The 22,383-nt window shown below is 39.7% G+C and overlaps 1 protein-coding gene across 1 annotated transcript; it reads right to left on the reverse strand.

The window, feature by feature from the left end:
* Positions 1 to 7,841: 7,841 nt before the first annotated feature.
* LOC143619569 (U-box domain-containing protein 25-like) lies at positions 7,842 to 8,843 on the reverse strand. The gene has a single exon (XM_077091459.1). It carries the CDS (start codon positions 8,837 to 8,839, stop codon positions 7,904 to 7,906), a length of 936 nt encoding a protein of 311 aa, XP_076947574.1. The 5' UTR covers positions 8,840 to 8,843; the 3' UTR covers positions 7,842 to 7,903.
* Positions 8,844 to 22,383: the final 13,540 nt, after the last annotated feature.

Raw genomic sequence — 22,383 nt, forward strand, 5'->3', positions numbered from 1 at the left:
TCATTTGATTTGGTTATTTATATTTAGCGTTTCAGTATATTCTATTTATCTTATTTGTTTTTAATGAGCTTTAAAGTTGGTGGTTCAGTGATGAGTTCACAAATCTCAAGGTGTGAATGCAATTTTTTGTTGAACAAGGGCACGTTATGAATTGGTGGCGACAGTAGAGCGACGCGATGGGGATAGAATAAGCTGCGACTAGGAGGTAGAAGTTGATTCATGATAATACGATGTATTAAAAAATCAAAATTAACCAATTAGGATTACATTTAATTGGTTTGAGCTTTGGGCTTGGGTTTAAGTGTTGGAGGGTGAACACTTAAGTCCTAAACTAAAACAAGAAAATTAGGCTATCAATCACACTACAAATTATGATTGGACTTCACACTCCAATCTACGACGAAATGCCGGGACGCAACTGATTGCACAGTAGTTCACAAGACATTAACATTAAGATAGTGGCCATAACTTATTATTTAATTTAAATAATCAAGTACATCACATAATAAAAAACATAACATTATCCACACTTAACAAAATTCAAAAATAAAATAAAATTCAAATAAATGTTCGTTGATATCCTAAAGGTATCTACTCGCTTCAAACTTTCTTCATTCAACATGCGTAAAAATATATATTTTTGTTAACATAACGGTTGTTGAGCAAGACACAAGTTTTTGATATATACAATAATAAATAGCAATTCAATGCGGATGCGGTAACTGCAACAATTAATTGAGATAATAACAAATAAAATCCATTTATTATGACACTAAGTCAAACTACTAGGATGATGTAAGATCTTACTAATGAGGATGAGGTTGAGGTTCGCCATAACAATAAATAAACACCTTGGCAAATAAGCATACAACAATTAACGAGCAATTACACGTAAACGCATTGATATGAATTTTGGTTGAGGACTCGTTTAAACTAAATAATATAATTTTCAGTACGCATGTTATCCCCAAAACATAAAAAAATGGGTGTGAATTACTCACCTTAGAAAGTTGGCGAGTGAAAGAAAATAAATAATTAGAAGAAAACTCTCTTAAACGAGCTGACCAAACCGGAATAAAGATTGATGCTTTAGGATATAAATTCATCTAAGAATATTCTAGAACCTTAAATTTGAATTATAACACAATAAAGATTAAGCTATAAATGAGCTGAAAATCAGGTTAAACGAGCTTAAACGAACTGCTGGAGCTGCTAGCTGACCCATCAGTTTTGATTTTGACAACAATAGTCCCTGTAGTTTATTCATTGGTCTCTATTTGCTATAACTTGATTTTTAAGATACTTTACGAGTTGCGATGATATAAACACATGACAAATTAACAAAATAAACTTCCATTAATATATCAAGGTCTGAATTATAAGACGGGAATTATAATACGGGTTGGTTACAACGAAAACAAAAATAACGAATGTTGCATGGACACTACAAGTTATAGTTGGACGATAGGCCTTGACCCACCCTTATTTCTCTTTGGTTCCATCTATGAAAGTTACTTAAACATTCAAAAGTTCTAAGTTTGAGTTTTGGAAAGTAAAAAGATAAATGAATAAATTATTTTTAATGTGAATATACATACTTTTTAAATAACAAGATAATTGAAGTATTTTGTAGTTGCCCAAGCATGTAACAACTTGTTATTACATCACAAAAACCATAATCTCTTATATAAACTATTTTCAAAACAAACATCCAAACATTCTAAAAAAAGGGTCACTTATATTTCTAGGCACATTCCATGCCTAGTTTATATTGAGTTTGGAATGACTAATTAAATAATCATTCACAAATAGAGAAACAAAACATGTTTAAATGTTACAACATTAAGTTTTTACATTATTAATAATATATATATATATATATATATATATATAGGGTTGAGATATTATAAAAACTCTATTGAGTTAAGGAAACTATGAAAACCCACTCATAACCATTGATCTTACCTTATCAATGGACCACATTTAGAGTAAGAGATTTTAATTAAATATATAATAAAATAGCATGTAAAAGTACTATTAAGGGTATTGTGGACGAGAAAAAACTAATCTCTCTCTTCAATATAACACATGCACCAGATTGTCTTTTTCCTTACAACTTTATCTTAAATTTCTATTTCTCTCTTTCCTCTTCATATCTTCTTCATTTCAAATTCAAGATCTATGTTAAAAGTCTTATACCATAACCTCAAACTAGTTTCCATTGCTTCTCCGGTGCTACCACTGGTGGTTCTGAAGTTATTTTTCATTTTCGACTCTAGGCGATCTCCATTCTTTTGGCCTGAAGGTTCCGTTCCGGGATTTGGGGTTTTGGTTGTTGTGCTTCTCCAACCAGTTCCATTAAGCTTTTCTGTAACACCCACAAAATTTTGGGTCAAATTTGACAAGTTTAAAAAGTTAAAGGACTAAAATATTCATGAGGTAAGTAATTGGAAAAGTATGATAAAGAAAAGAAAGCATTTTTATGCTAAGGGAATAAGTAAGGAAACTCTATCCCAAATGAAAAGTGGGAAAGAATTGAAATCACTTTATAAGGAAGGAGTTATCCATGGTAATGTTCTTGTATGGCCAACCACTCTCACTAGTCTTAGCGGAGGGTGCAAAGCACCCGACGCGCACGGGCACGGACACGGACTCGGGCGATGGGCGTAATGTAGCGTTTTGATGGCGCACTTCGCACGCTCGCATCGCCGCGAGCCGCATAAGGGCCGCTTTAGTATTTTTGAGCTATGATCAAGATGTGACAAGCTACTAAAGACCAGGGACTGAAAATGAAATTTTAGCATCTTCGCGATATGCGAAGATGACAAGAAAGGCAACTTCGCGATACGCGAAGATGCAGGACATGTCACAGGACACGTGGCAGACCGGAGTGACACGTGGCGACACGTGGCAAGCCTACGTGATGACTCACCTAGGCTAGTGCAGCTTCGCGATACGCGAAGATGTACAGATTCAGGCTATAAATAGGCAGCCATAGGGATGAAGTCTCCATCACATCACCCACACTTTACCTCAGTTTTCGTGCCAAAATCCCGTCATTTCCAATACGCTCGTTGTCTAGAAGTACGTGAAAGTAGGAGCGCTACCCACGTGAAGTTTAAGCATTTCATAGATAAGCCATACAAGGTAGGGGTTCTGCCCGATTATTTTATTATATATGGCTTAGATCCTAGTCGGGGGTATAATATATACCTTGATCAAATAATAAGTGAAATGTAGCTTTCATAAGATAAGATTATGAATAAAATATTATTCTTTAGTATAAAGATATATCTTATGGATAAATAAATGAAATATATATACGTTTCTTCATGATAAAGAAACGTAGTATATAAATGTTTTATAAAATAAAATGAATATCAAGGTAAAGGTTATGCAAATAGACTTAAGGTCTAAAGCTAGATCATAGATCTAGTTATTTATAGAACGTTATTCTCGTACTATAGATCCGAGATAAAGATCAGACATCTGTTGGTGAGAAATCTTGAAATCAACAAAAAGTGAATACGTCCAAACCTTTTTATAGTGTGAAATGTTTTATAACGTGAATACGTCTATGTACTGTATTTTTGAAAAGATATTTACTCTTTAAAACTATGAACTGTTATCCATATGTAAAAGAGTTATGGAAATAATTGCATGAGGATTGGTTCAAATCCTCTAAAACATTTTGATACAAGGTAGTACTAAACACTCAGAATAAAATACACATGTGTCTGGATCCTTACATATATGTACTATAGTGGGCACACTACAGACATATTATGTCACACCCCGACCAAAGGCGGCAGAACATGCCGAGGTGTAACGATTGTCCATAAGCACATGACACTAATTAAAGTGACAGTATTTAATAAACTCATTCCATTTCACAACATCGAAAATGTCACATAACAATTATCCATAAAATAACCATTAATAAGATATCACAAAATAATGGCAAATTTGATATTGTTCATTTTTACTAATATCCTAAGGTCTTTGATGTCGTTTTCTTCACAATCATAAATCAACCAAGATGCAAACCTGCAACATTTCATAAAATAAAGTTTGTCAACACAAAGGTTGGTGAGCAATTAATAAGTTTAATCATATTAGTATATAATAAAGATAGCCACAAAACTTGCATACGAAACGATAAATAAAAGTGATAATTTGGATAAATAGATATCGCTAAACACATTAGCTACACCTAGCTATAAGGGAATGCCAAATAGTCTAGGATTTTATAGTTATCGTTAATTGCATTACGTTAACGACACCTTGCTATAAGGGGATGCCAAATAGTCTAGGATTTTATAGTTCCACCAACCAAAAGCGATAAACACATAGGCATATAAGCATAGAACACCAAATCGAGCAATTATTTAGGTAAAGTATACAACTACGTTTGTGGTTTAAGATTCAAATATAAAGCATTTTGTTGAATAAGTATGAAATGTCACCCCCAAAATAAAAGATGGAAAATGGGGTATGAAGTACTCACCTTCAAGTAGTAAACTTGAAAGATGATAATTTGGAGATTTGTCGGAACGACGAGTTTAACGCACAATGCCTAAAAAGAAAAGAAGTCTTGAATTTAGAAAGGTTGTCTTGAAGGTCTTTAAACAAAATAAATGTTGAGAAATGTAAATAATTAAAGTTCAAGGTTTAAAATGTGACTATTTAAGAATTTATAATAATAACCCTTTAAAAATGTAAGTTTGCTCGAAACCGGGTTAAAGTATCTAACCTTAATATTTACTCAACCTATGTTAAGTAATAAGGTGGGTAAAATGCAAGAATGCAAATCCCTTTGGAATAAAGATACTAAAACGGGTTTTTTTTATCGAGTGTTCGGGTCTTGATAATTGGTCAACCCCAAAGTCAACTTTCCAAAATATTGAATGTTATGAGATAACTCAATAAAATTTAATAAGACTTAACCAAGTATGTCGTTTCATTGTTTTAGAACTAACAACGCACGTTAAGCGAGTGTTCGGTTTTGTCGGTCCAAACTTTGTTATGAGATCAAGTTGGGTCAAACATTTCCAAGTACTTAAGAAAATATTTAAAAATCAATTTGTGACTATTTTTAAAGAAATATACAAGTCTTGATGGCTAAAAAAAACACACTTGTGTGTCTTAAGCGAGTAAGAATCAGTTTGGTTCAGTTTCCATCTCACAACAAGTTCATAGATGGTTTCCACATGTCCAAACACTAAAGAACTTGTATAATAATGTACAAATAAAAATACTTTAAGTTTTACAACCAAAAGTTAACAATAAAGTCTTTAAATAAAAGTTCGGTTTTCAGTTCGGATTGTGTTTTGGGTTAAGACCGAGGTAAGATTCTACAAACCCATAACCATAGAATTTGTAAAAATGATTTTAGAAACTTAGATCTAACAATAAGTATGTTTAAACAATTATTTAACAAAACTAGTAACAAAGTTCGGTTTACGGTTTAGAGCTATTTACGGTTAAACCGAAGCATAGACTCTTAAAACCCATAACCATGGAACTTGTAAACATGACCAACAAACTAAAATAAGCAAGATTAATATGTATGAACAAGTTATATAGATGTATATATATCAAGGACACGAAGTCCTCCATGAAGTCTTGCCTTATGAGGTCCGAAACCTCACGACCGGAATCAGAGAAGTAACTACCAAAGGTAAACAAGGTGTATATTATATATATGTTGCACAACCATAAACAAGTATTAATAAGGCTACATAAACTAATTAAGATGAAAGACTAAAAACCTTCAAGAACACTTAAGAAGATAACCTTGAATCTTTGATGTTTGAGAGAGTTTTTTTTTTTTTTTTTTTTGGGGTTGTAGCAAGGGAAAATGAAGAGGAAAGGTGGTGTATATATAGGGTAATGTTGGTGGTCAAATATGGGTGTGAGACACAAGAGTTTTCATGCAAAATGGATCAAGACAAAAACACAAAACAACAAAATAAATAAATAAATAAATAAAAATAAAAATAGGATGTTTTCAAGACCCAACAAGTGTGAAACAATATTGTAACATAAATCCATCATTTTGATTATAATATAAGCTTCGGTTTACAAATCGGGTCGGTTTACATAATAAACAAATACAAAAACGAATACAAACAAGACCCGAAATTGACGAATGTCACATACTAACCATGAGGCAAGTGATTGTCTCTAGGGCGAGTGAAGTCCGATTATATGGTTTGTGAGTATGTTTAGTTCCGATGAGATGGGATTGAGACCCACTGAGTCGTTGAACACTATTGGTGTTGTGGCATTACGAATTGTGAAAATGTTTTATTGAGTCAGCGTATTCACCAGCATATAGCTGACGTATTTTCAAAATGTTTTCAGGTAACCAAAAGTAAGGTATAGAGATGGATGTGCCAGTGGAGATAGAAGATCACTAGGCATAGAATGCAGCTGATGGCTCAGCTAATTTTGTAATGAAGCATATTGACGTGTGCGAATATATATATAAAATTTGAATAAAAGTTTCACACAAATCGGGTTTTAAAAATGGTTTTCACCAACAACCAAACCACACACGAAAGGCAAGTGTACCTATCGTTTGTAGTAAAGTATCAGTAAGAACCGAGTGTCAATCCATGGACACGACTAACTTTTGATACTAAATCTTTGTAATTAACTTAACCAAACAAACAATCAAAGTAATTTTTCAAGTAACTAAACTAGCATACAACAATAACAAAGCAAATAAAATACAACTAACAATCAATCCAAACAAAGTTACTTAGACTATGCATCCACTTAAACTTAGTGACAAAATAGCAATGATAATGACAAACATCATGTATTAAGCACCAACATCAAATTCCAATCAAGGCAACCTAATACTAGCAACAAAACAACATGATGGGCTTTCAACAAGTTAATAACCATAGACTAGTAAGTTTGTCAAAACTACCTAATCTCACAATCAAAAGAAAGCTAGCATGAAAACAACAAACTAACCACCTAGAATCATGTAAAATAGACAAGTTCAAGAACACTAGTTAAGCACATGAGTCTTTCAAATTAGCAAACTATAAACTAAGGATTATGGCCTTAATCTCTAGCAAACATTAACCAACTTAAAGAATCATATTATCACCATACAATTTTCTAATATCAAGTGATAGGTTTCATGCTTGTTAAAATTCAAAACCAAGTTAATTTTCACTAGTCATTCCTAACTTAATGATATAAACAAAGTATGCATACACAAACTAAGTTCATAAAAAAATGCTCAACACATAGTTTTCCAACATATTATGGTTAAACATCTATCAGACTAACAAGACTAGGAATTAAAACAAGCATTCAACCATCAAACTCTATTCAAGAACATGTCATAAACTTGAAGAACACCAACTTGTCAAAATCATGTATAGATAAATATCACATAAGCAAAAGCTTCAACATAATCTAAGTAACAAGAGTATTTAGCCCATAAGGCTTGATACGTTTGATGAATATTGGTAGACTACTCAATCTGGTCTCATTCAACTTCAGTTTAAAACTTTATCTTTCAAAAGAACAACCAGAAGAGTGATGGGCTAGCAATCCATATGCAACACCTACATGCAGTTCCTCACGATTTTTGCTACAAACATAGCAACGAGACGGTCATATCGCTCGCGCACCAGAACCGAGAGACACATCAACAACTTGCACCATTGCCGCACGCAATTTGGTATGGTCTCCACTCTCAAAGTAACATTATAAGAAATATATTACTTTTATGAAACCTATTAATTTATTTTCCATTAATTGTAACAATAAAATGCAAGAAGAAGCTAATCAATGATTTTTAAAACACAACATTCTCCAAATCTAACTTTGACCATTTCTTTTACTTACTAAATAAACAAGATCAAATCTCAACCACTCATCCAACTTCTTGAGTCAAATCCAACCGTTCATTCTCTTGTAACATCTTCAACAACTGGGCCCCCTTTCTCCTCCCTCTTGCACTACAATCCCCTTGCATTGCCAACATCACCACACGCGCCACCTCCTCCTGCGGCGCAAACCCGCCCTCATCACCACCCGCATCGCCATAAATCACCGCCAATATCCCGATCGCATTCTCCCTCCCTCTAGTCGTCTCCATCCTCCTCATCACCTCCACCATCATCGGGCCCACAAGCGCGTGGGCCCGAAGCTCCGCAGCCCCCTCAGCCACGGTACAAAGCAACTCCAAAGCCGCCAACGCCCGCTCCGCCACCGCCCCACCGTCCAAATCCACCAACGCCTCCACCACCTTCCCCACCGCCCCTTCCTCCACCGCCACGTGGCGGTTACTCTCTACTAAGCATAACGCCAACAACACCTTCGTGGCGGGTTTCGCCACGTCCTTATCCTTTAAACAACTCAATACGCGCTGCATTACCGCGGGTGGACACGTCACCGACGCGCCACCAACCGCGCGTGAGGTGACTAAATTATGCTGGAGCATATAAATAGCCTTTATTATATCCGACTCTTCACCCGTGCTGAGCTGGAGCTCAGCCACGTGGTAGAGCTCCTGTAGGTCGGATATAATAACAGGCGCCGGCGGTTGGGGCTCTGGTGTTTTTATTGTTACAACCGTCGGCGAAGACTGATGTAATTGTGAAGTATTAGAAAATCTCCATTGAGTAAAACTTTGTGAAGTATTTGACGACGAAGAAGATTCTGACTTCGGTGGTGGTGGTGGTGGGTCGGAAAGTGGAAGAACCGGTGGGTTGGTGTTGGTGGGACTGAGTACAGACTGGGTGGTGCAGTAGCGGAAGAAGCCGCAGGAGAAGAGTGGTTGTTTGCGTTTAGGGTGGTGGTGTTTCATGGTGTGGGTGAAGAATAATAATATTAATTAAGTGGCAATAATAATATTATTGTTATAAGTAGGGTGTGAATGCGGGAAAGGACGAAGGGATGGTGCAGGAAGCACATGTAGGTATCAACCATTTTGGCAGTGGCAGTGGCAGTGGCAGTGGACACTGATGATGCATGATGATTTTTGACATTTGTTTCTAAATGATACGGAAATATATGTACGTTTCGTTTGGAGTCACGTGAACAACTTACTTACAATTACAATATTATAATTTATAATTATAACAAACGTACGACTACCACATCATCATCATCACTGTTTTCAAGTAAGATTGTTTCAATATATTGTAGACAAGATTAGAGAAGTGGTTTATCTTTGTTTTCTTGATGGTTATATCCTGTTAACGATCAATGATTAGACTTTGGTAGTTTGTTATTAGGCTGAGGGGTGTGGGGGCTCTAATAAGGGCTTTAATGGGGGCTCCAACCAATAATATTATGACGTGTGGCAGAGAGAGAAACTAGATAAGGGGGGTGTTGGAGCCCCCGTTGGAGCCCCTGGCCCTGGTGTGGAGGGGTTCCAGCAGGGGCTCAAGCGAATTTTTTTTTATTTTTTTATAAATATATTCAAATAACGTATTATTAAAAAAACTCATAAATTATTAAAATAACACACATTAATAAAAAAACACATTAATATTTAAAAATTAAAGTACTAAAAAAAACATTATTCTTATTCTTCGGCTTGGTCTTCTTCGATCAACCACTTTCGGATACGTTCCTTTTGCTTTTCCATTAGCATTTGATCGACCGGATTTAGGTTACTGAAGTCTCTAGTAAGAAAGTCCAAATCTCTCATTCGACTTTTTTCCTTTTTGTCATAAGAGACCACCTCCATGGTTTTGTTGAATTTATTGAGGGATTCAACAAGATTGGCGATGTTTACGGCTTCCCCCTCAGCCGGTTTTTCCCCTTGGCGTCCCTTCCCAATGGCCGCCTCCTCGACGGTGAAGACGTTTCCTCCTCCGCAATGTTTAGGTCGAATCCAACGCGGCAATCCGACCCGGTTGAAGTGCTATACGCTCCAGACGAACTAGTTTTAGTCCGTTTCGGCCCTACTTCCGCATCAACGTCCGGCGCCACCAGCTCAACCCACTTGGAACACCTTTTCAACCTATCCCACAACTTTAAATCGTCCCACGTCTTCACCATCCCATACCTCCGCAAACACTCTGTAAGGCCCCGTTACCGGTAACCCTACTTTCGTGTTGGATTTACTCATAAACACAGTTCTAAATATCAGAGTTAATTAAAAACTTTACGCGGAATATAAAACTTTCATAAAACATTACATATCGATTCATAATCATGTCTTAAAACATTCCTCTTGTCTTTCAAAATCAAAACATAACTTATAAAACATATCAGATCTTCAGATGCCAGGCTTTAGTCTTCTGCCATGTGTCCTCCACTCAAGCCAGCTGTCTCAACCTACTCACCTGCGTGCATACTAAAAGTCAGCTACGCTGAGTGAGTTCTAGTTAATCATACAATACCATACAATACCTTATTACATACGTACGTACTTAACCTCATAACTTTCTTTCATACACACATAAGTACTCATACCTTCATTCTTACTTACATACTTTCTTTCTTACTTACATACTTTCTTTTTATTCATAATCATACGTTTTAAAGAGCCTTTCGCCCTATAACCTCACAGATATTATAAGGGTCTGGTCCCTAACATCACAGATATTATAAGGGTCTGGTCCCTAACATCACAGATATTATAAGGGTCTGGTCCCTAACATCACAGATATTATGAGGGTCTGGTCCCTAACATCACAGATATTATTAGGGTCTGGTCCCTAACATCACATATATTATTAGGGTCTGGTCCCTTGTTTTCGAATATTAGTAGGGTTCGATTCCCTCTTCGTTACCATACAACCATACATCATACCACGAGTATTATTAGGGCTCGGTACCCTTTTCGTAACCATACAACCATACAACCGTCATTTCCTTCTTTTATTAACTTTATTACGTTCATACACATAAACATACATATCATACTTGCCATATTTATAACGTTACAACCTGACAGTACGTGCAATATCCGAAGATCGTTCACGAACCATCAAGCAATCATTCATACATATCACATATATCACATATGGCTTTATAACGTTACAACCTGACAGTACGTGCAATATCCGAAGATCGTTCACGAACCATCAAGCAATCATTCATACATATCACATATATCACATATGTGACATCTGACCCGATCCGACCCGACCCAGGTACCCGTTTCTCTGACCCGATCTCTTTCTTTTATGATTTAATATTTATTTATACTTATATTTTACTTTCAATAATAATAATATACTTTTCCCTCCCGCCTCTTTCTCTCTCTTTCTTTCCGCCGTTCCGTCCCTCTCCTCTCTTTCCGCCTTCTTTTCCCTCTTGTCGCCGTCCCGCCCTTAAGCCTTGAACCCTTTCCTTAACTCTTTGCTTGTCCTTTGGTTCTTCCCGCATAAGGATGTCTGCAGCTCCACGCGCCAGACTCCTTACATGGAAGCCTGCGTGAAGACATCTTGTTCCTGCGATGCGTGAAGAGAACTCTTCTCGCAGCGCGCTAAGAATGCATGTTCTTCCCGCAATGCGCTAAGAATGAATGTTCTTCCCGCAATGCGCTTAGAATTCTAGTTCTTCACGCAGCACGCTAAGGATTTGTGATTCTTCCCGCAGTGCGCTAAGGATTGTTGTGCCGGCCTTCGCGCTCGCGCACTCAGCCTTCCCGCGCTTAACCCTTGTATCTTCTGTTTATTCTAGCCGTTTGCTTTTGTCATGTCTTTTCTTCTGAGCTGTTGACCTAACCTATCTAATGTCTGAATAGTTACTTTCGGCGCAGCATGCGTACCAACCCCATTGGTTGGTAGAAAAAGTGACTGACATTATCTTTTGAGATCTGCTTTTCCATGCTTTAACCAGTAACTTTATCTGTCCTCTCCCATGCCTTTTTACTGTTCCCTGTCAGCCTTTTTCTCTTTTTCCTTGCTGCCATATCTTTTGATATCTTTTGCTTTTGGAATCTTTTGCTTTTTGAGATTTTTTCCCCTTTTTCTAGGGATTGTGTTCCCTAGGGTTTCCCTATAAATAATAATGTTAATTTCCTAACACTACACACACAAAGCACTTAATCTCTCTTATTCTCTCTTGCTCCTTGCTCTCTCTGCCGTCCTCCTCTCTGCCTCCGTCTTCCTCCCTGTTCTGCCCTGCTTTTCCGGTAATATATATATATATATAATAATTTACTTATGCTAACTTATAATCAAGACTTAACCCAATCATTAAAACAATAATCTTGTTTATAGGTTAACTTGTGCTTGTTTAAAGTTGGTTCTTGCTTTATCTATCATCGCATCTTTATCAAGTGAGTAATCTCGTACCTAATCCCTTTTTGCTTTTAATGTTTTGGGATGTTCATGTGTTCATACAAACTTAGAGTCTTAAACTTGTTTATGAACTTTAGTCGCGCAGTATCCCATGTGTTGAGGACGTTTACTTGGCTGTTTATTTGTATGTGTGTATCATTAACCGCTTTGTTCGGCCTATTCCGCAGTTTTCATGGATCCATTAGATGAACACGGGAGACCTATCGTTTACGGTTTTCTTTGTTTACACTTGCACAGATGTTTTCTCGTTTTTGTGCTCAATTGGGAGCACGGATTGAACTATGAACTATGAGCTATGATCTATTTAGGCTTGATCACAATCTGATTGCACCCTTGTTAAACACCAGACATACACGTGTTGCGCGCAGATTTATTGCTATCTATGTATTGTATTAAACTTGATTTCTCACCAACACGCAAGTGTTTGACGTTTATTTTAACACATGTTCAGGTTTGCAGTAGTTGTTTTGGAGCTTGTGGACACATAGGAAGTTTTCTTTATTTTGGACCTAGATTAAAATGTATCAAGACAAGTTATTGCTGTTCGAATATTATGATTTATAATATATTGATTATGTTGGTTTATTTATATCTTATGTATACGTTGCGCATGCGTGAATGAATGTATTTATTAAATATTGACACCCAATAGTGTCACGAGTAATGAAACAATATGTGGCGCCCCGATGTATAATCCGCCTTTGGTCGGGGTGTTACAACATATGGCATACACTTATCACTTAGGATAAATGTATTAACAACACATCAAGTATGCACACAGCCCCGAAAATATAACAAGGAATGGGGCTAGAAACTTACCTGGATCCTGTTACGTTCGCCGTTGATCGTAATTCCTTTCTTTAACTGGGCTCGGCTAACTGTATAATATTTACACATATCAATTAACTACTACTACTCGTTTTGTATTTCTATCTATATATGACCCACAACGAACGGGGGTCCGGGGGCAGCGCCCCTGGCAGCGGGGTTCTAGGGGCGGCAGCCCCTAGCGGGGTCCAAGGGGCAGAGCCCCTGGCTGGGGTTAAGCTGCCAGGTCAGCTTGGAAAAATTTTATTTTCGATAACTGCCTTAACACATTTTCCATTAGGTTTTTAATTTATTTTCTAAGCGAACTTCACTTTAGGCGAAGTTAAACCTTAGGCGAACTTGGCTTCAGGCGAAGTTAAACCTTAGGCGAACTTGGCTTCAGGCGAAGTTAAACCTCAGGCGAACTTGGCTTTTAGGCGAAGTTAAACCTCAGGCGAACTTGGCTTTTAGGCGAAGTTAAACCTCAGGCGAACTTGGCTTTTAGGCGAAGTTAAACCTTAGGCGAAGTTACCATTTCAGCGAAGTTGCCATCAGGCGAACTTGGCTTCAGGCGAACTTATCATCAGGCGAACTTGGCTTGCAGGCGAAGTTCATCAGGCGAACTTAGCTTGCAGGCGAAGTTCATCGCTTGAAGGCGAAGTTGCCCAGATGAAGGCGAAGTTGTCGCGCTGCAGAACTGTTTGCCCATAACTCCTTCGTTTCTTAGCCAAATAACTCGATTTTGGTACCCACGGAACCGTATGATCGGCGCCTACAAACCCCAACCATCAAATCGGCCTAAAATCGACGTTTTAGGGGTCCGATTTGGGCAGTTGGGTTTCGGGTCCGGTTAACCCATCCAATCCTAACCATTTTCAGTAATAATAGCTTTGTTAGATTAGTTCTTACCTTACCAACTCAGATCTATCAACAAATCTCGGGTCTCGGCTTCGAATCTAGATCGGTTAGAATGTGTGTGTTTTGAGGGTGTAAGGAGTGTGTGTTAGGGAGTTTGGTGAAAAATGAGATATTTTGGGATTTTGGGGGTATTTATATCCCTGAAATCCCATTCTCATTTAACCTATCTCAATTAACCCAAGTCCATAACCCACTTCCATTACCCGACACTAGCCCGACCCATACCAACTCCTATTCTTTTATTTATTTCCTGATAACCCGAGTAAACTTCCCATCTATTAATAAGTAATATAATTAATATTACCTTTGAAATTTCGGGATGTTACACACTCCTGCTTCCACTCTTCGACCGTGAAATTGTAAACCGCCAAATCATCACTGCCACTTGGTCTCATACGACCGCTGTTCCTGTTGAAAATTTTTAGTAAACAAGCCGACAAATTTTCTGATTTCGGACCACCGACCCGAAATCATATCGGCGTTCCGCTGTACTCCCAACGAGCATGTAAAACGTCTCCCTAACCTTTGTCCAAAAAATCTTGCTCTTTTGGTAGTCGGCTGCAAAATGAATAAATAAATTAGATTTCCATTTAACTTTTTTATTTAACTTTTTTATTAAAAATCATTTTTAAAAACGTTAAAACAATTACCGCAACGCCGATCCTCAGAAATGACTATCCAAGCCCGACACAAGGCTTCCTTCTCATCCGATGACCACGGAGTGGCTTTCCGTTTCGTCCTCGGAGTCGAAGCCGGTCCCGACTCGTCCGTTGCAAGTTGTTTTTTCCGGTGGACGCGTCTTTTTGGTCCCGTAGCTTCACCGTGTGATTCTTGTGTCTCCGGAACAACAAAGTTAGGAGACGGTTGTGTGTTGGATGGTTGAAAGCCGGATGATTCTTGCGGCTCCGAATAAAACATCGGTTGGTGCGGTGACGACCATAAATCGTCGTCAATATAATCTGAATCAAGGTTTGGGTACCAATTTCCAGCCATTTTTTTTAAAAAAAGTTGAGAAGATGAATTGATTTTGGGTGAAGGTTTGAAGTTGTGGTATAAAAATGGGTAAAATGGGGTAATATATAGGAAAAAAATTTTTTTTTTTAATTTAATAAGAGCCCAACGGCTCTTTTCCTAAAACCAAGACAAGCTTTTCTCTCTCTTCTCCCGCTAACAGGCTCACGCATGCATGGTTTTTCGCGTTAGCGCCCCGCTAGCGCCCCCGTTAGCGACCCGGTGGTGTGGTGTTAGCGCCTGGGGGCGGGAGCGGAGGGGCTCTAGCGCCCCCGTTGAAGCCCCACACCCCTCAGCCTTAGGCTGAGGGGTGTGGGGGGCTCTAATGGGGGCTCCAACCAATAATATTATGACGTGTGGCAGAGAGAGAAACTGGATAAGGGGGTGTTGGAGCCCCCGTTGGAGCCCCTGGCCCTGGTGTGGAGGGGCTCCAGCAGGGGCTCCAGCGAATTTTTTTTTAATTTTTTTATAAATATATTCAAACAACGTATTATTAAAAAAACTCATAAATTATTAAAAAAAAACACACATTAATAAAAAAACACATTAATATCTAAAAATAAAATAAAAATTAAAGTACTAAAAAAAACATTATTCTTATTCTTCGGCTTGGTCTTCTTCGATCAACCTCTTTCGGATACGTTCCTTTTGCTTTTCCATTAGCATTTGATCGACCGGATTTAGGTTACTGAAGTCTCTAGTAAGAAAGTCCAAATCTCTCATTCGACTTTTTTCCTTTTTGTCATAAGAGACCACCTCCATGGTTTTGTTGAATTTATTGAGGGATTCAACAAGATTGGCGATGTTTACGGCTTCCCCCTCAGCCGGTTTTTTCCCCTTGGCGTCCCTTCCCAATGGCCGCCTCCTCGGCGGTGAAGACGTTTCCTCCTCCGCAATGTTTAGGTCGAATCCAACGCGGCAATCCGACCCGGTTGAAGTGCTATACGCTCCAGACGAACTAGTTTTAGTCCGTTTCGGCCCTACTTCCGCATCAACGTCCGGCGCCACCAGCTCAACCCACTTGGAACACCTTTTCAACCTATCCCACAACTTTAAATCGTCCCACGTTTTCACCATCCCATACCTCCGCAAACACTCCTGCTTCCACTCTTCGACCGTGAAATTGTAAACCACCAAATCATCACTGCCACTTGGTCTCATACGACCGCTGTTCCTGTTGAAAAGATTAGTAAACAAGCCGACAAATTTTCTGATTTCGGACCACCGACCCGAAATCATATCGGCGTTCCGCTCTATACTCCCAACGAGCATGTAGAACGTCTCCCTAACCTTTGTACAAAAAATCTTGCTCTTTTGATAGTCGGCTGCAAAATGAATAAATAAATTAGATTTCCATTTAACTTTTTTATTTAACTTTTTTATTAAAAATCATTTTTAAAAACGTTAAAACAATTACCGCAACCCGATTCTCAGAAATGACTATCCAAGCCCGACACAAGGCTTCCTTCTCATCCGATGACCACGGAGTGGCTTTCCGTTTCGTCCTCGGAGTCGAAGCCGGTCCCGACCCGTCCGTTGCAAGTTGTTTTTTCCGGTGGACGCGTCTTTTTGGTCCCGTAGCTTCACCGTGTGATTCTTGTGTCTCCGGAGCAACAAAGTTAGGAGACGGTTGTGTGTTGGATGGTTGAAAGCCGGATGATTCTTGCGGCTCCGAATAAAACATCGGTTGGTGCGGTGACGACCATAAATCGTCGTCAATATAATCTGAATCAAGGTTTGGGTACCAATTTCCAGCCATTTTTTTAAAAAAAAGTTGAGAAGATAAATTGATTTTGGGTGAAGGTTTGAAGTTGTGGTATAAAAATGCGTGAAATGGGGTAATATATAGGAAATTTTTTTTTTTATTTAATAAGAGCCCAACGGCTCTTTTCCTAAAACCAATACAAGCTTTTCTCTCTCTTCTCCCGCTAACAGGCTCACGCATGCATGGTTTTTCGCGTTAGCGCCCCGTTAGCGCCCCCGTTGGCGCCCCGGTGGTGTGGTGTTAGCGCCTGGGGGCGTGAGCGGAGGGGCTCTAGCGCCCCCGTTGAAGCCCCACACCCCTCAGCCTTAGGCTGAGGGGTGTGGGGGGCTCTAATGGGGGCTCCAACCAATAATATTATGACGTGTGGCAGAGAGAGGAACTGGATAAGGGGGGTGTTGGAGCCCCCGTTGGAGCCCCTAGCCCTGGTGTGGAGGGGCTCCAGCAGGGGCTCCAACGAATTTTTTTTTATTTTTTTATAAATATATTCAAACAACGTATTATTAAAAAAACTCATAAATTATTAAAAAAACACACATTAATAAAAAAACACATTAATATCTAAAAATAAAATAAAAATTAAAGTACTAAAAAAAACATTATTCTTATTCTTCGGCTTGGTCTTCTTCGATCAACCTCTTTCGGATACGTTCCTTTTGCTTTTCCATTAGCATTTGATCGACCGGATTTAGGTTACTGAAGTCTCTAGTAAGAAAGTCCAAATCTCTCATTCGACTTTTTTCCTTTTTGTCATAAGAGACCACCTCCATGGTTTTGTTGAATTTATTGAGGGATTCAACAAGATTGGCGATGTTTACGGCTTCCCCCTCAGCCGGTTTTTTCCCCTTGGCGTCCCTTCCCAATGGCCGCCTCCTCGGCGGTGAAGACGTTTCCTCCTCCGCAATGTTTAGGTCGAATCCAACGCGGCAATCCGACCCGGTTGAAGTGCTATACGCTCCAGACGAACTAGTTTTAGTCCGTTTCGGCCCTACTTCCGCATCAACGTCCGGCGCCACCAGCTCAACCCACTTGGAACACCTTTTCAACCTATCCCACAACTTTAAATCGTCCCACGTCTTCACCATCCCATACCTCCGCAAACACTCCTGCTTCCACTCTTCGACCGTGAAATTGTAAACCGCCAAATCATCACTGCCACTTGGTCTCATACGGCCGCTGTTCCTGTTGAAAAGATTAGTAAACAAGCCGACAAATTTTCTGATTTCGGACCACCGACCCGAAATCATATCGGCGTTCCGCTCTGTACTCCCAACGAGCATGTAGAACTTCTCCCTAACCTTTGTCCAAAAAATCTTGCTCTTTTGATAGTCGGCTGCAAAATGAATAAATAAATTAGATTTCCATTTAACTTTTTTATTTAATTTTTTTATTAAAAATCATTTTTAAAAACGTTAAAACAATTACCGCAACCCGATTCTCAGAAATGACTATCCAAGCCCGACGCAAGGCTTCCTTCTCATCCGATGAGCACGGAGTGGCTTTCCGTTTCGTCCTCGGAGTCGAAGCCGGTCCCGACCCGTCCGTTGCAAGTTGTTTTTTCCGGTGGACGCGTCTTTTAGGTCCCGTAGCTTCATCGTGTGATTCTTGTGTCTCCGGAACAACAAAGTTAGGAGACGGTTGTGTGTTGGATGGTTGAAAGCCGGATGATTCTTGCGGCTCCGAATAAAACATCGGTTGGTGCGGTGACGACCATAAATCGTCGTCAATATAATCTGAATCAAGGTTTGGGTACCAATTTCCAGCCATTTTTTTAAAAAAAAAGTTGAGAAGATGAATTGATTTTGGGTGAAGGTTTGAAGTTGTGGTATAAAAATGGGTGAAATGGGGTAATATATAGGAAAAAATTTTTTTTTTTTTAATTTAATAAGAGCCCAACGGCTCTTTTCCTAAAACCAATACAAGCTTTTCTCTCTCTTCTCCCGCTAACAGGCTCACGCATGCATGGTTTTTCGCGTTAGCGCCCCCGTTGGCGCCCCGGTGGTGTGGTGTTAGCGCCTGGGGGCGCGAGCGGAGGGGCTCTAGCGCCCCCGTTGAAGCCCCACACCCCTCAGCCTTAGGCTGAGGGGTGTGGGGGCTCTAATGGGGGCTCCAACCAATAATATTATGACGTGTGGCAGAGAGAGGAACTGGATAAGGGGGGTGTTGGAGCCCCTGGCCCTGGTGTGGAGGGGCTCCAGCAGGGGCTCTAGCGAATTTTTTTTATATTTTTTTATAAATATATTCAAACAACGTATTATTAAAAAAACTCATAAATTATTAAAAAAACACACATTAATAAAAAAACACATTAATATCTAAAAATAAAATAAAAATTAAAGTACTAAAAAAACATTATTCTTATTCTTCGGCTTGGTCTTCTTCGATCAACCTCTTTCGGATACGTTCCTTTTGCTTTTCCATTAGCATTTGATCGACCGGATTTAGGTTACTGAAGTCTCTAGTAAGAAAGTCCAAATCTCTCATTCGACTTTTTTCCTTTTTGTCATAAGAGACCACCTTCATGGTTTTGTTGAATTTATTGAGGGATTCAACAAGATTGGCGATGTTTACGGCTTCCCCCTCAGCCGGTTTTTTCCCCTTGGCGTCCCTTCCCAATGGCCGCCTCCTCGGCGTTGAAGACTTTTCCTCCTCCGCAATGTTTAGGTCGAATCCAACGCGGCAATCCGACCCGGTTGAAGTGCTATACGCTCCAGACGAACTAGTTTTAGTCCGTTTCGGCCCTACTTCTGCATCAACGTCCGGCGCCACCAGCTCAACCCACTTGGAACACCTTTTCAACCTATCCCACAACTTTAAATTTGTCCCACGTCTTCACCATCCCATACCTCCGCAAACACTCATGCTTCCACTCTTCGACCGTGAAATTGTAAACCGCCAAATCATCACTGCCACTTGGTCTCATACGACCGCTGTTCCTGTTGAAAAGATTAGTAAACAAGCCGACAAATTTTCTGATTTCGGACCACCGACCCGAAATCATATCGGCGTTCCGCTCTGTACTCCCAACGAGCATGTAGAACGTCTCCCTAACCTTTGTCCAAAAAATCTTGCTCTTTTGGTAGTCGGCTGCAAAATGAATAAATAAATTAGATTTCCATTTAACTTTTTTATTTAAAATCATTTTTAAAAACATTAAAACAATTACCGCAACGCCGATCCTCAGAAATGACTATCCAAGCCCGACACAAGGCTTCCTTCTCATCCGATGACCACGGAGTGGCTTTCCGTTTCGTCCTCGGAGTCGAAGCCGGTCCCGACTCGTCCGTTGCAAGTTGTTTTTTCCGGTGGACGCGTCTTTTTGGTCCCGTAGCTTCACCGTGTGATTCTTGTGTCTCCGGAACAACAAAGTTAGGAGACGGTTGTGTGTTGGATGGTTGAAAGCCGGATGATTCTTGCGGCTCCGAATAAAACATCTGTTGGTGCGGTGACGACCATAAATCGTCGTCAATATAATCTGAATCAAGGTTTGGGTACCAATTTCCAGCCATTTTTTTTAAAAAAAGTTGAGAAGATAAATTGATTTTGGGTGAATGTTTGAAGTTGTGGTATAAAAATGGGTGAAATGGGGTAATATATAAGAAAAATTTTTTTTTTTTTAATTTAATAAGAGCCCAACGGCTCTTTTCCTAAAACCAAGACAAGCTTTTCTCTCTCTTCTCCCGCTAACAGGCTCACGCATGCATGGTTTTTCGCGTCAGCGCCCCGGTGGTGTGGTGTTAACGCCTGGGGGCGCGAGCGGAGGGGCTCTAGCGCCCCCGTTGAAGCCCCACACCCCTCAGCCTTAGGCTGAGGGGTGTGGGGGGCTCTAATGGGGGCTCCAACCAATAATATTATGACGTGTGGCAGAGAGAGGAACTGGATAAGGGGGGTGTTGGAGCCCCCGTTGGAGCCCCTGGCCCTGGTGTGGAGGGGCTCCAGCAGGGGCTCCAGCGAATTTTTTTTTATTTTTTTATAAATATATTCAAACAACGTATTATTAAAAAAACTCATAAATTATTAAAAAAAACACACATTAATAATAAAAACACATTAATATCTAAAAATAAAATAAAAATTAAAGTACTAAAAAAAACATTATTCTTATTCTTCGGCTTGGTCTTCTTCGATCAACCTCTTTCGGATACGTTCATTTTGCTTTTCCATTAGCATTTGATCGACCGGATTTAGGTTACTGAAGTCTCTAGTAAGAAAGTCCAAATCTCTCATTCGACTTTTTTCCTTTTTGTCATAAGAGACCACCTCCATGGTTTTGTTGAATTTATTGAGGGATTCAACAAGATTGGCGATGTTTACGGCTTCCCCCTCAGCCGGTTTTTTCCCCTTGGCGTCCCTTCCCAATGGCCGCCTCCTCGGCGGTGAAGACGTTTCCTCCTCCGCAATGTTTAGGTCGAATCCAACGCGGCAATCCGACCCGGTTGAAGTGCTATACGCTCCGGACGAACTAGTTTTAGTCCGTTTCGGCCCTACTTCCGCATCAACGTCCGGCGCCACCAGCTCAACCCACTTGGAACACCTTTTCAACCTATCCCACAACTTTAAATCGTCCCACGTCTTCACCATCCCATACCTCCGCAAACACTCCTGCTTCCACTTTTCGACCGTGAAATTGTAAACCGCCAAATCATCACTGCCACTTGGTCTCATACGACCGTTGTTCCTGTTGAAAAGATTAGTAAACAAGCCGACAAATTTTCTGATTTCGGACCACCGACCCGAAATCATATCGGCGTTCCGCTCTGTACTCCCAACGAGTATGTAGAACGTCTCCCTAACATTTGTCCAAAAAATCTTGCTCTTTTGGTAGTCGGCTGCAAAATGAATAAATAAATTAGATTTCCATTTAACTTTTTTATTAAAAATCTTTTTTAAAAACGTTAAAACAATTACCGCAACCCGATCCTCAGAAATGACTATCCAAGCCCGACACAAGGCTTCCTTCTCATCCGATAACCACGGAGTGGCTTTCCGTTTCGTCCTCGGAGTCGAAGCCGGTCCCGACCCGTCCGTTGCAAGTTGTTTTTTCCGGTGGACGCGTCTTTTTGGTCCCGTAGCTTCACCGTGTGATTCTTGTGTCTCCGGAACAACAAAGTTAGGAGACGGTTGTGTGTTGGATGGTTGAAAGCCGGATGATTCTTGCGGCTCCGAATAAAACATCGGTTGGTGCGGTGACGACCATAAATCGTCGTCAATATAATCTGAATCAAGGTTTGGGTACCAATTTCCAGCCATTTTTTTAAAAAAAAGTTAAGAAGATGAATTGATTTTGGGTGAAGGTTTGAAGTTGTGGTATAAATATGGGTGAAATAGGGTAATTTATAGGAAATTTTTTTTTTTTTTTTTAATTTAATAAGAGCCCAACGGCTCTTTTCCTAAAACTAAGACAAGCTTTTCTCTCTCTTCTCCCGCTAACAGGCTCACGCATGCATGGTTTTTCACGTTAGCGCCCCCGTTAGCGCCCCGGTGGTGTGGTGTTAGCGGCTGGGGGCGCGAGCGGAGGGGCTCTAGCGCCCCCGTTGAAGCCCCACACCCCTCAGCCTTAGCTCAATTAACAAAATTTTGACTTGACGG

The sequence above is a fragment of the Bidens hawaiensis genome, unplaced genomic scaffold (assembly GCF_021521415.1).
Source record: "Bidens hawaiensis isolate Kalapana, Puna unplaced genomic scaffold, B.hawaiensis_p1.1 tig00002477_1, whole genome shotgun sequence".
NCBI classification, from domain to species: domain Eukaryota; kingdom Viridiplantae; phylum Streptophyta; class Magnoliopsida; order Asterales; family Asteraceae; genus Bidens; species Bidens hawaiensis.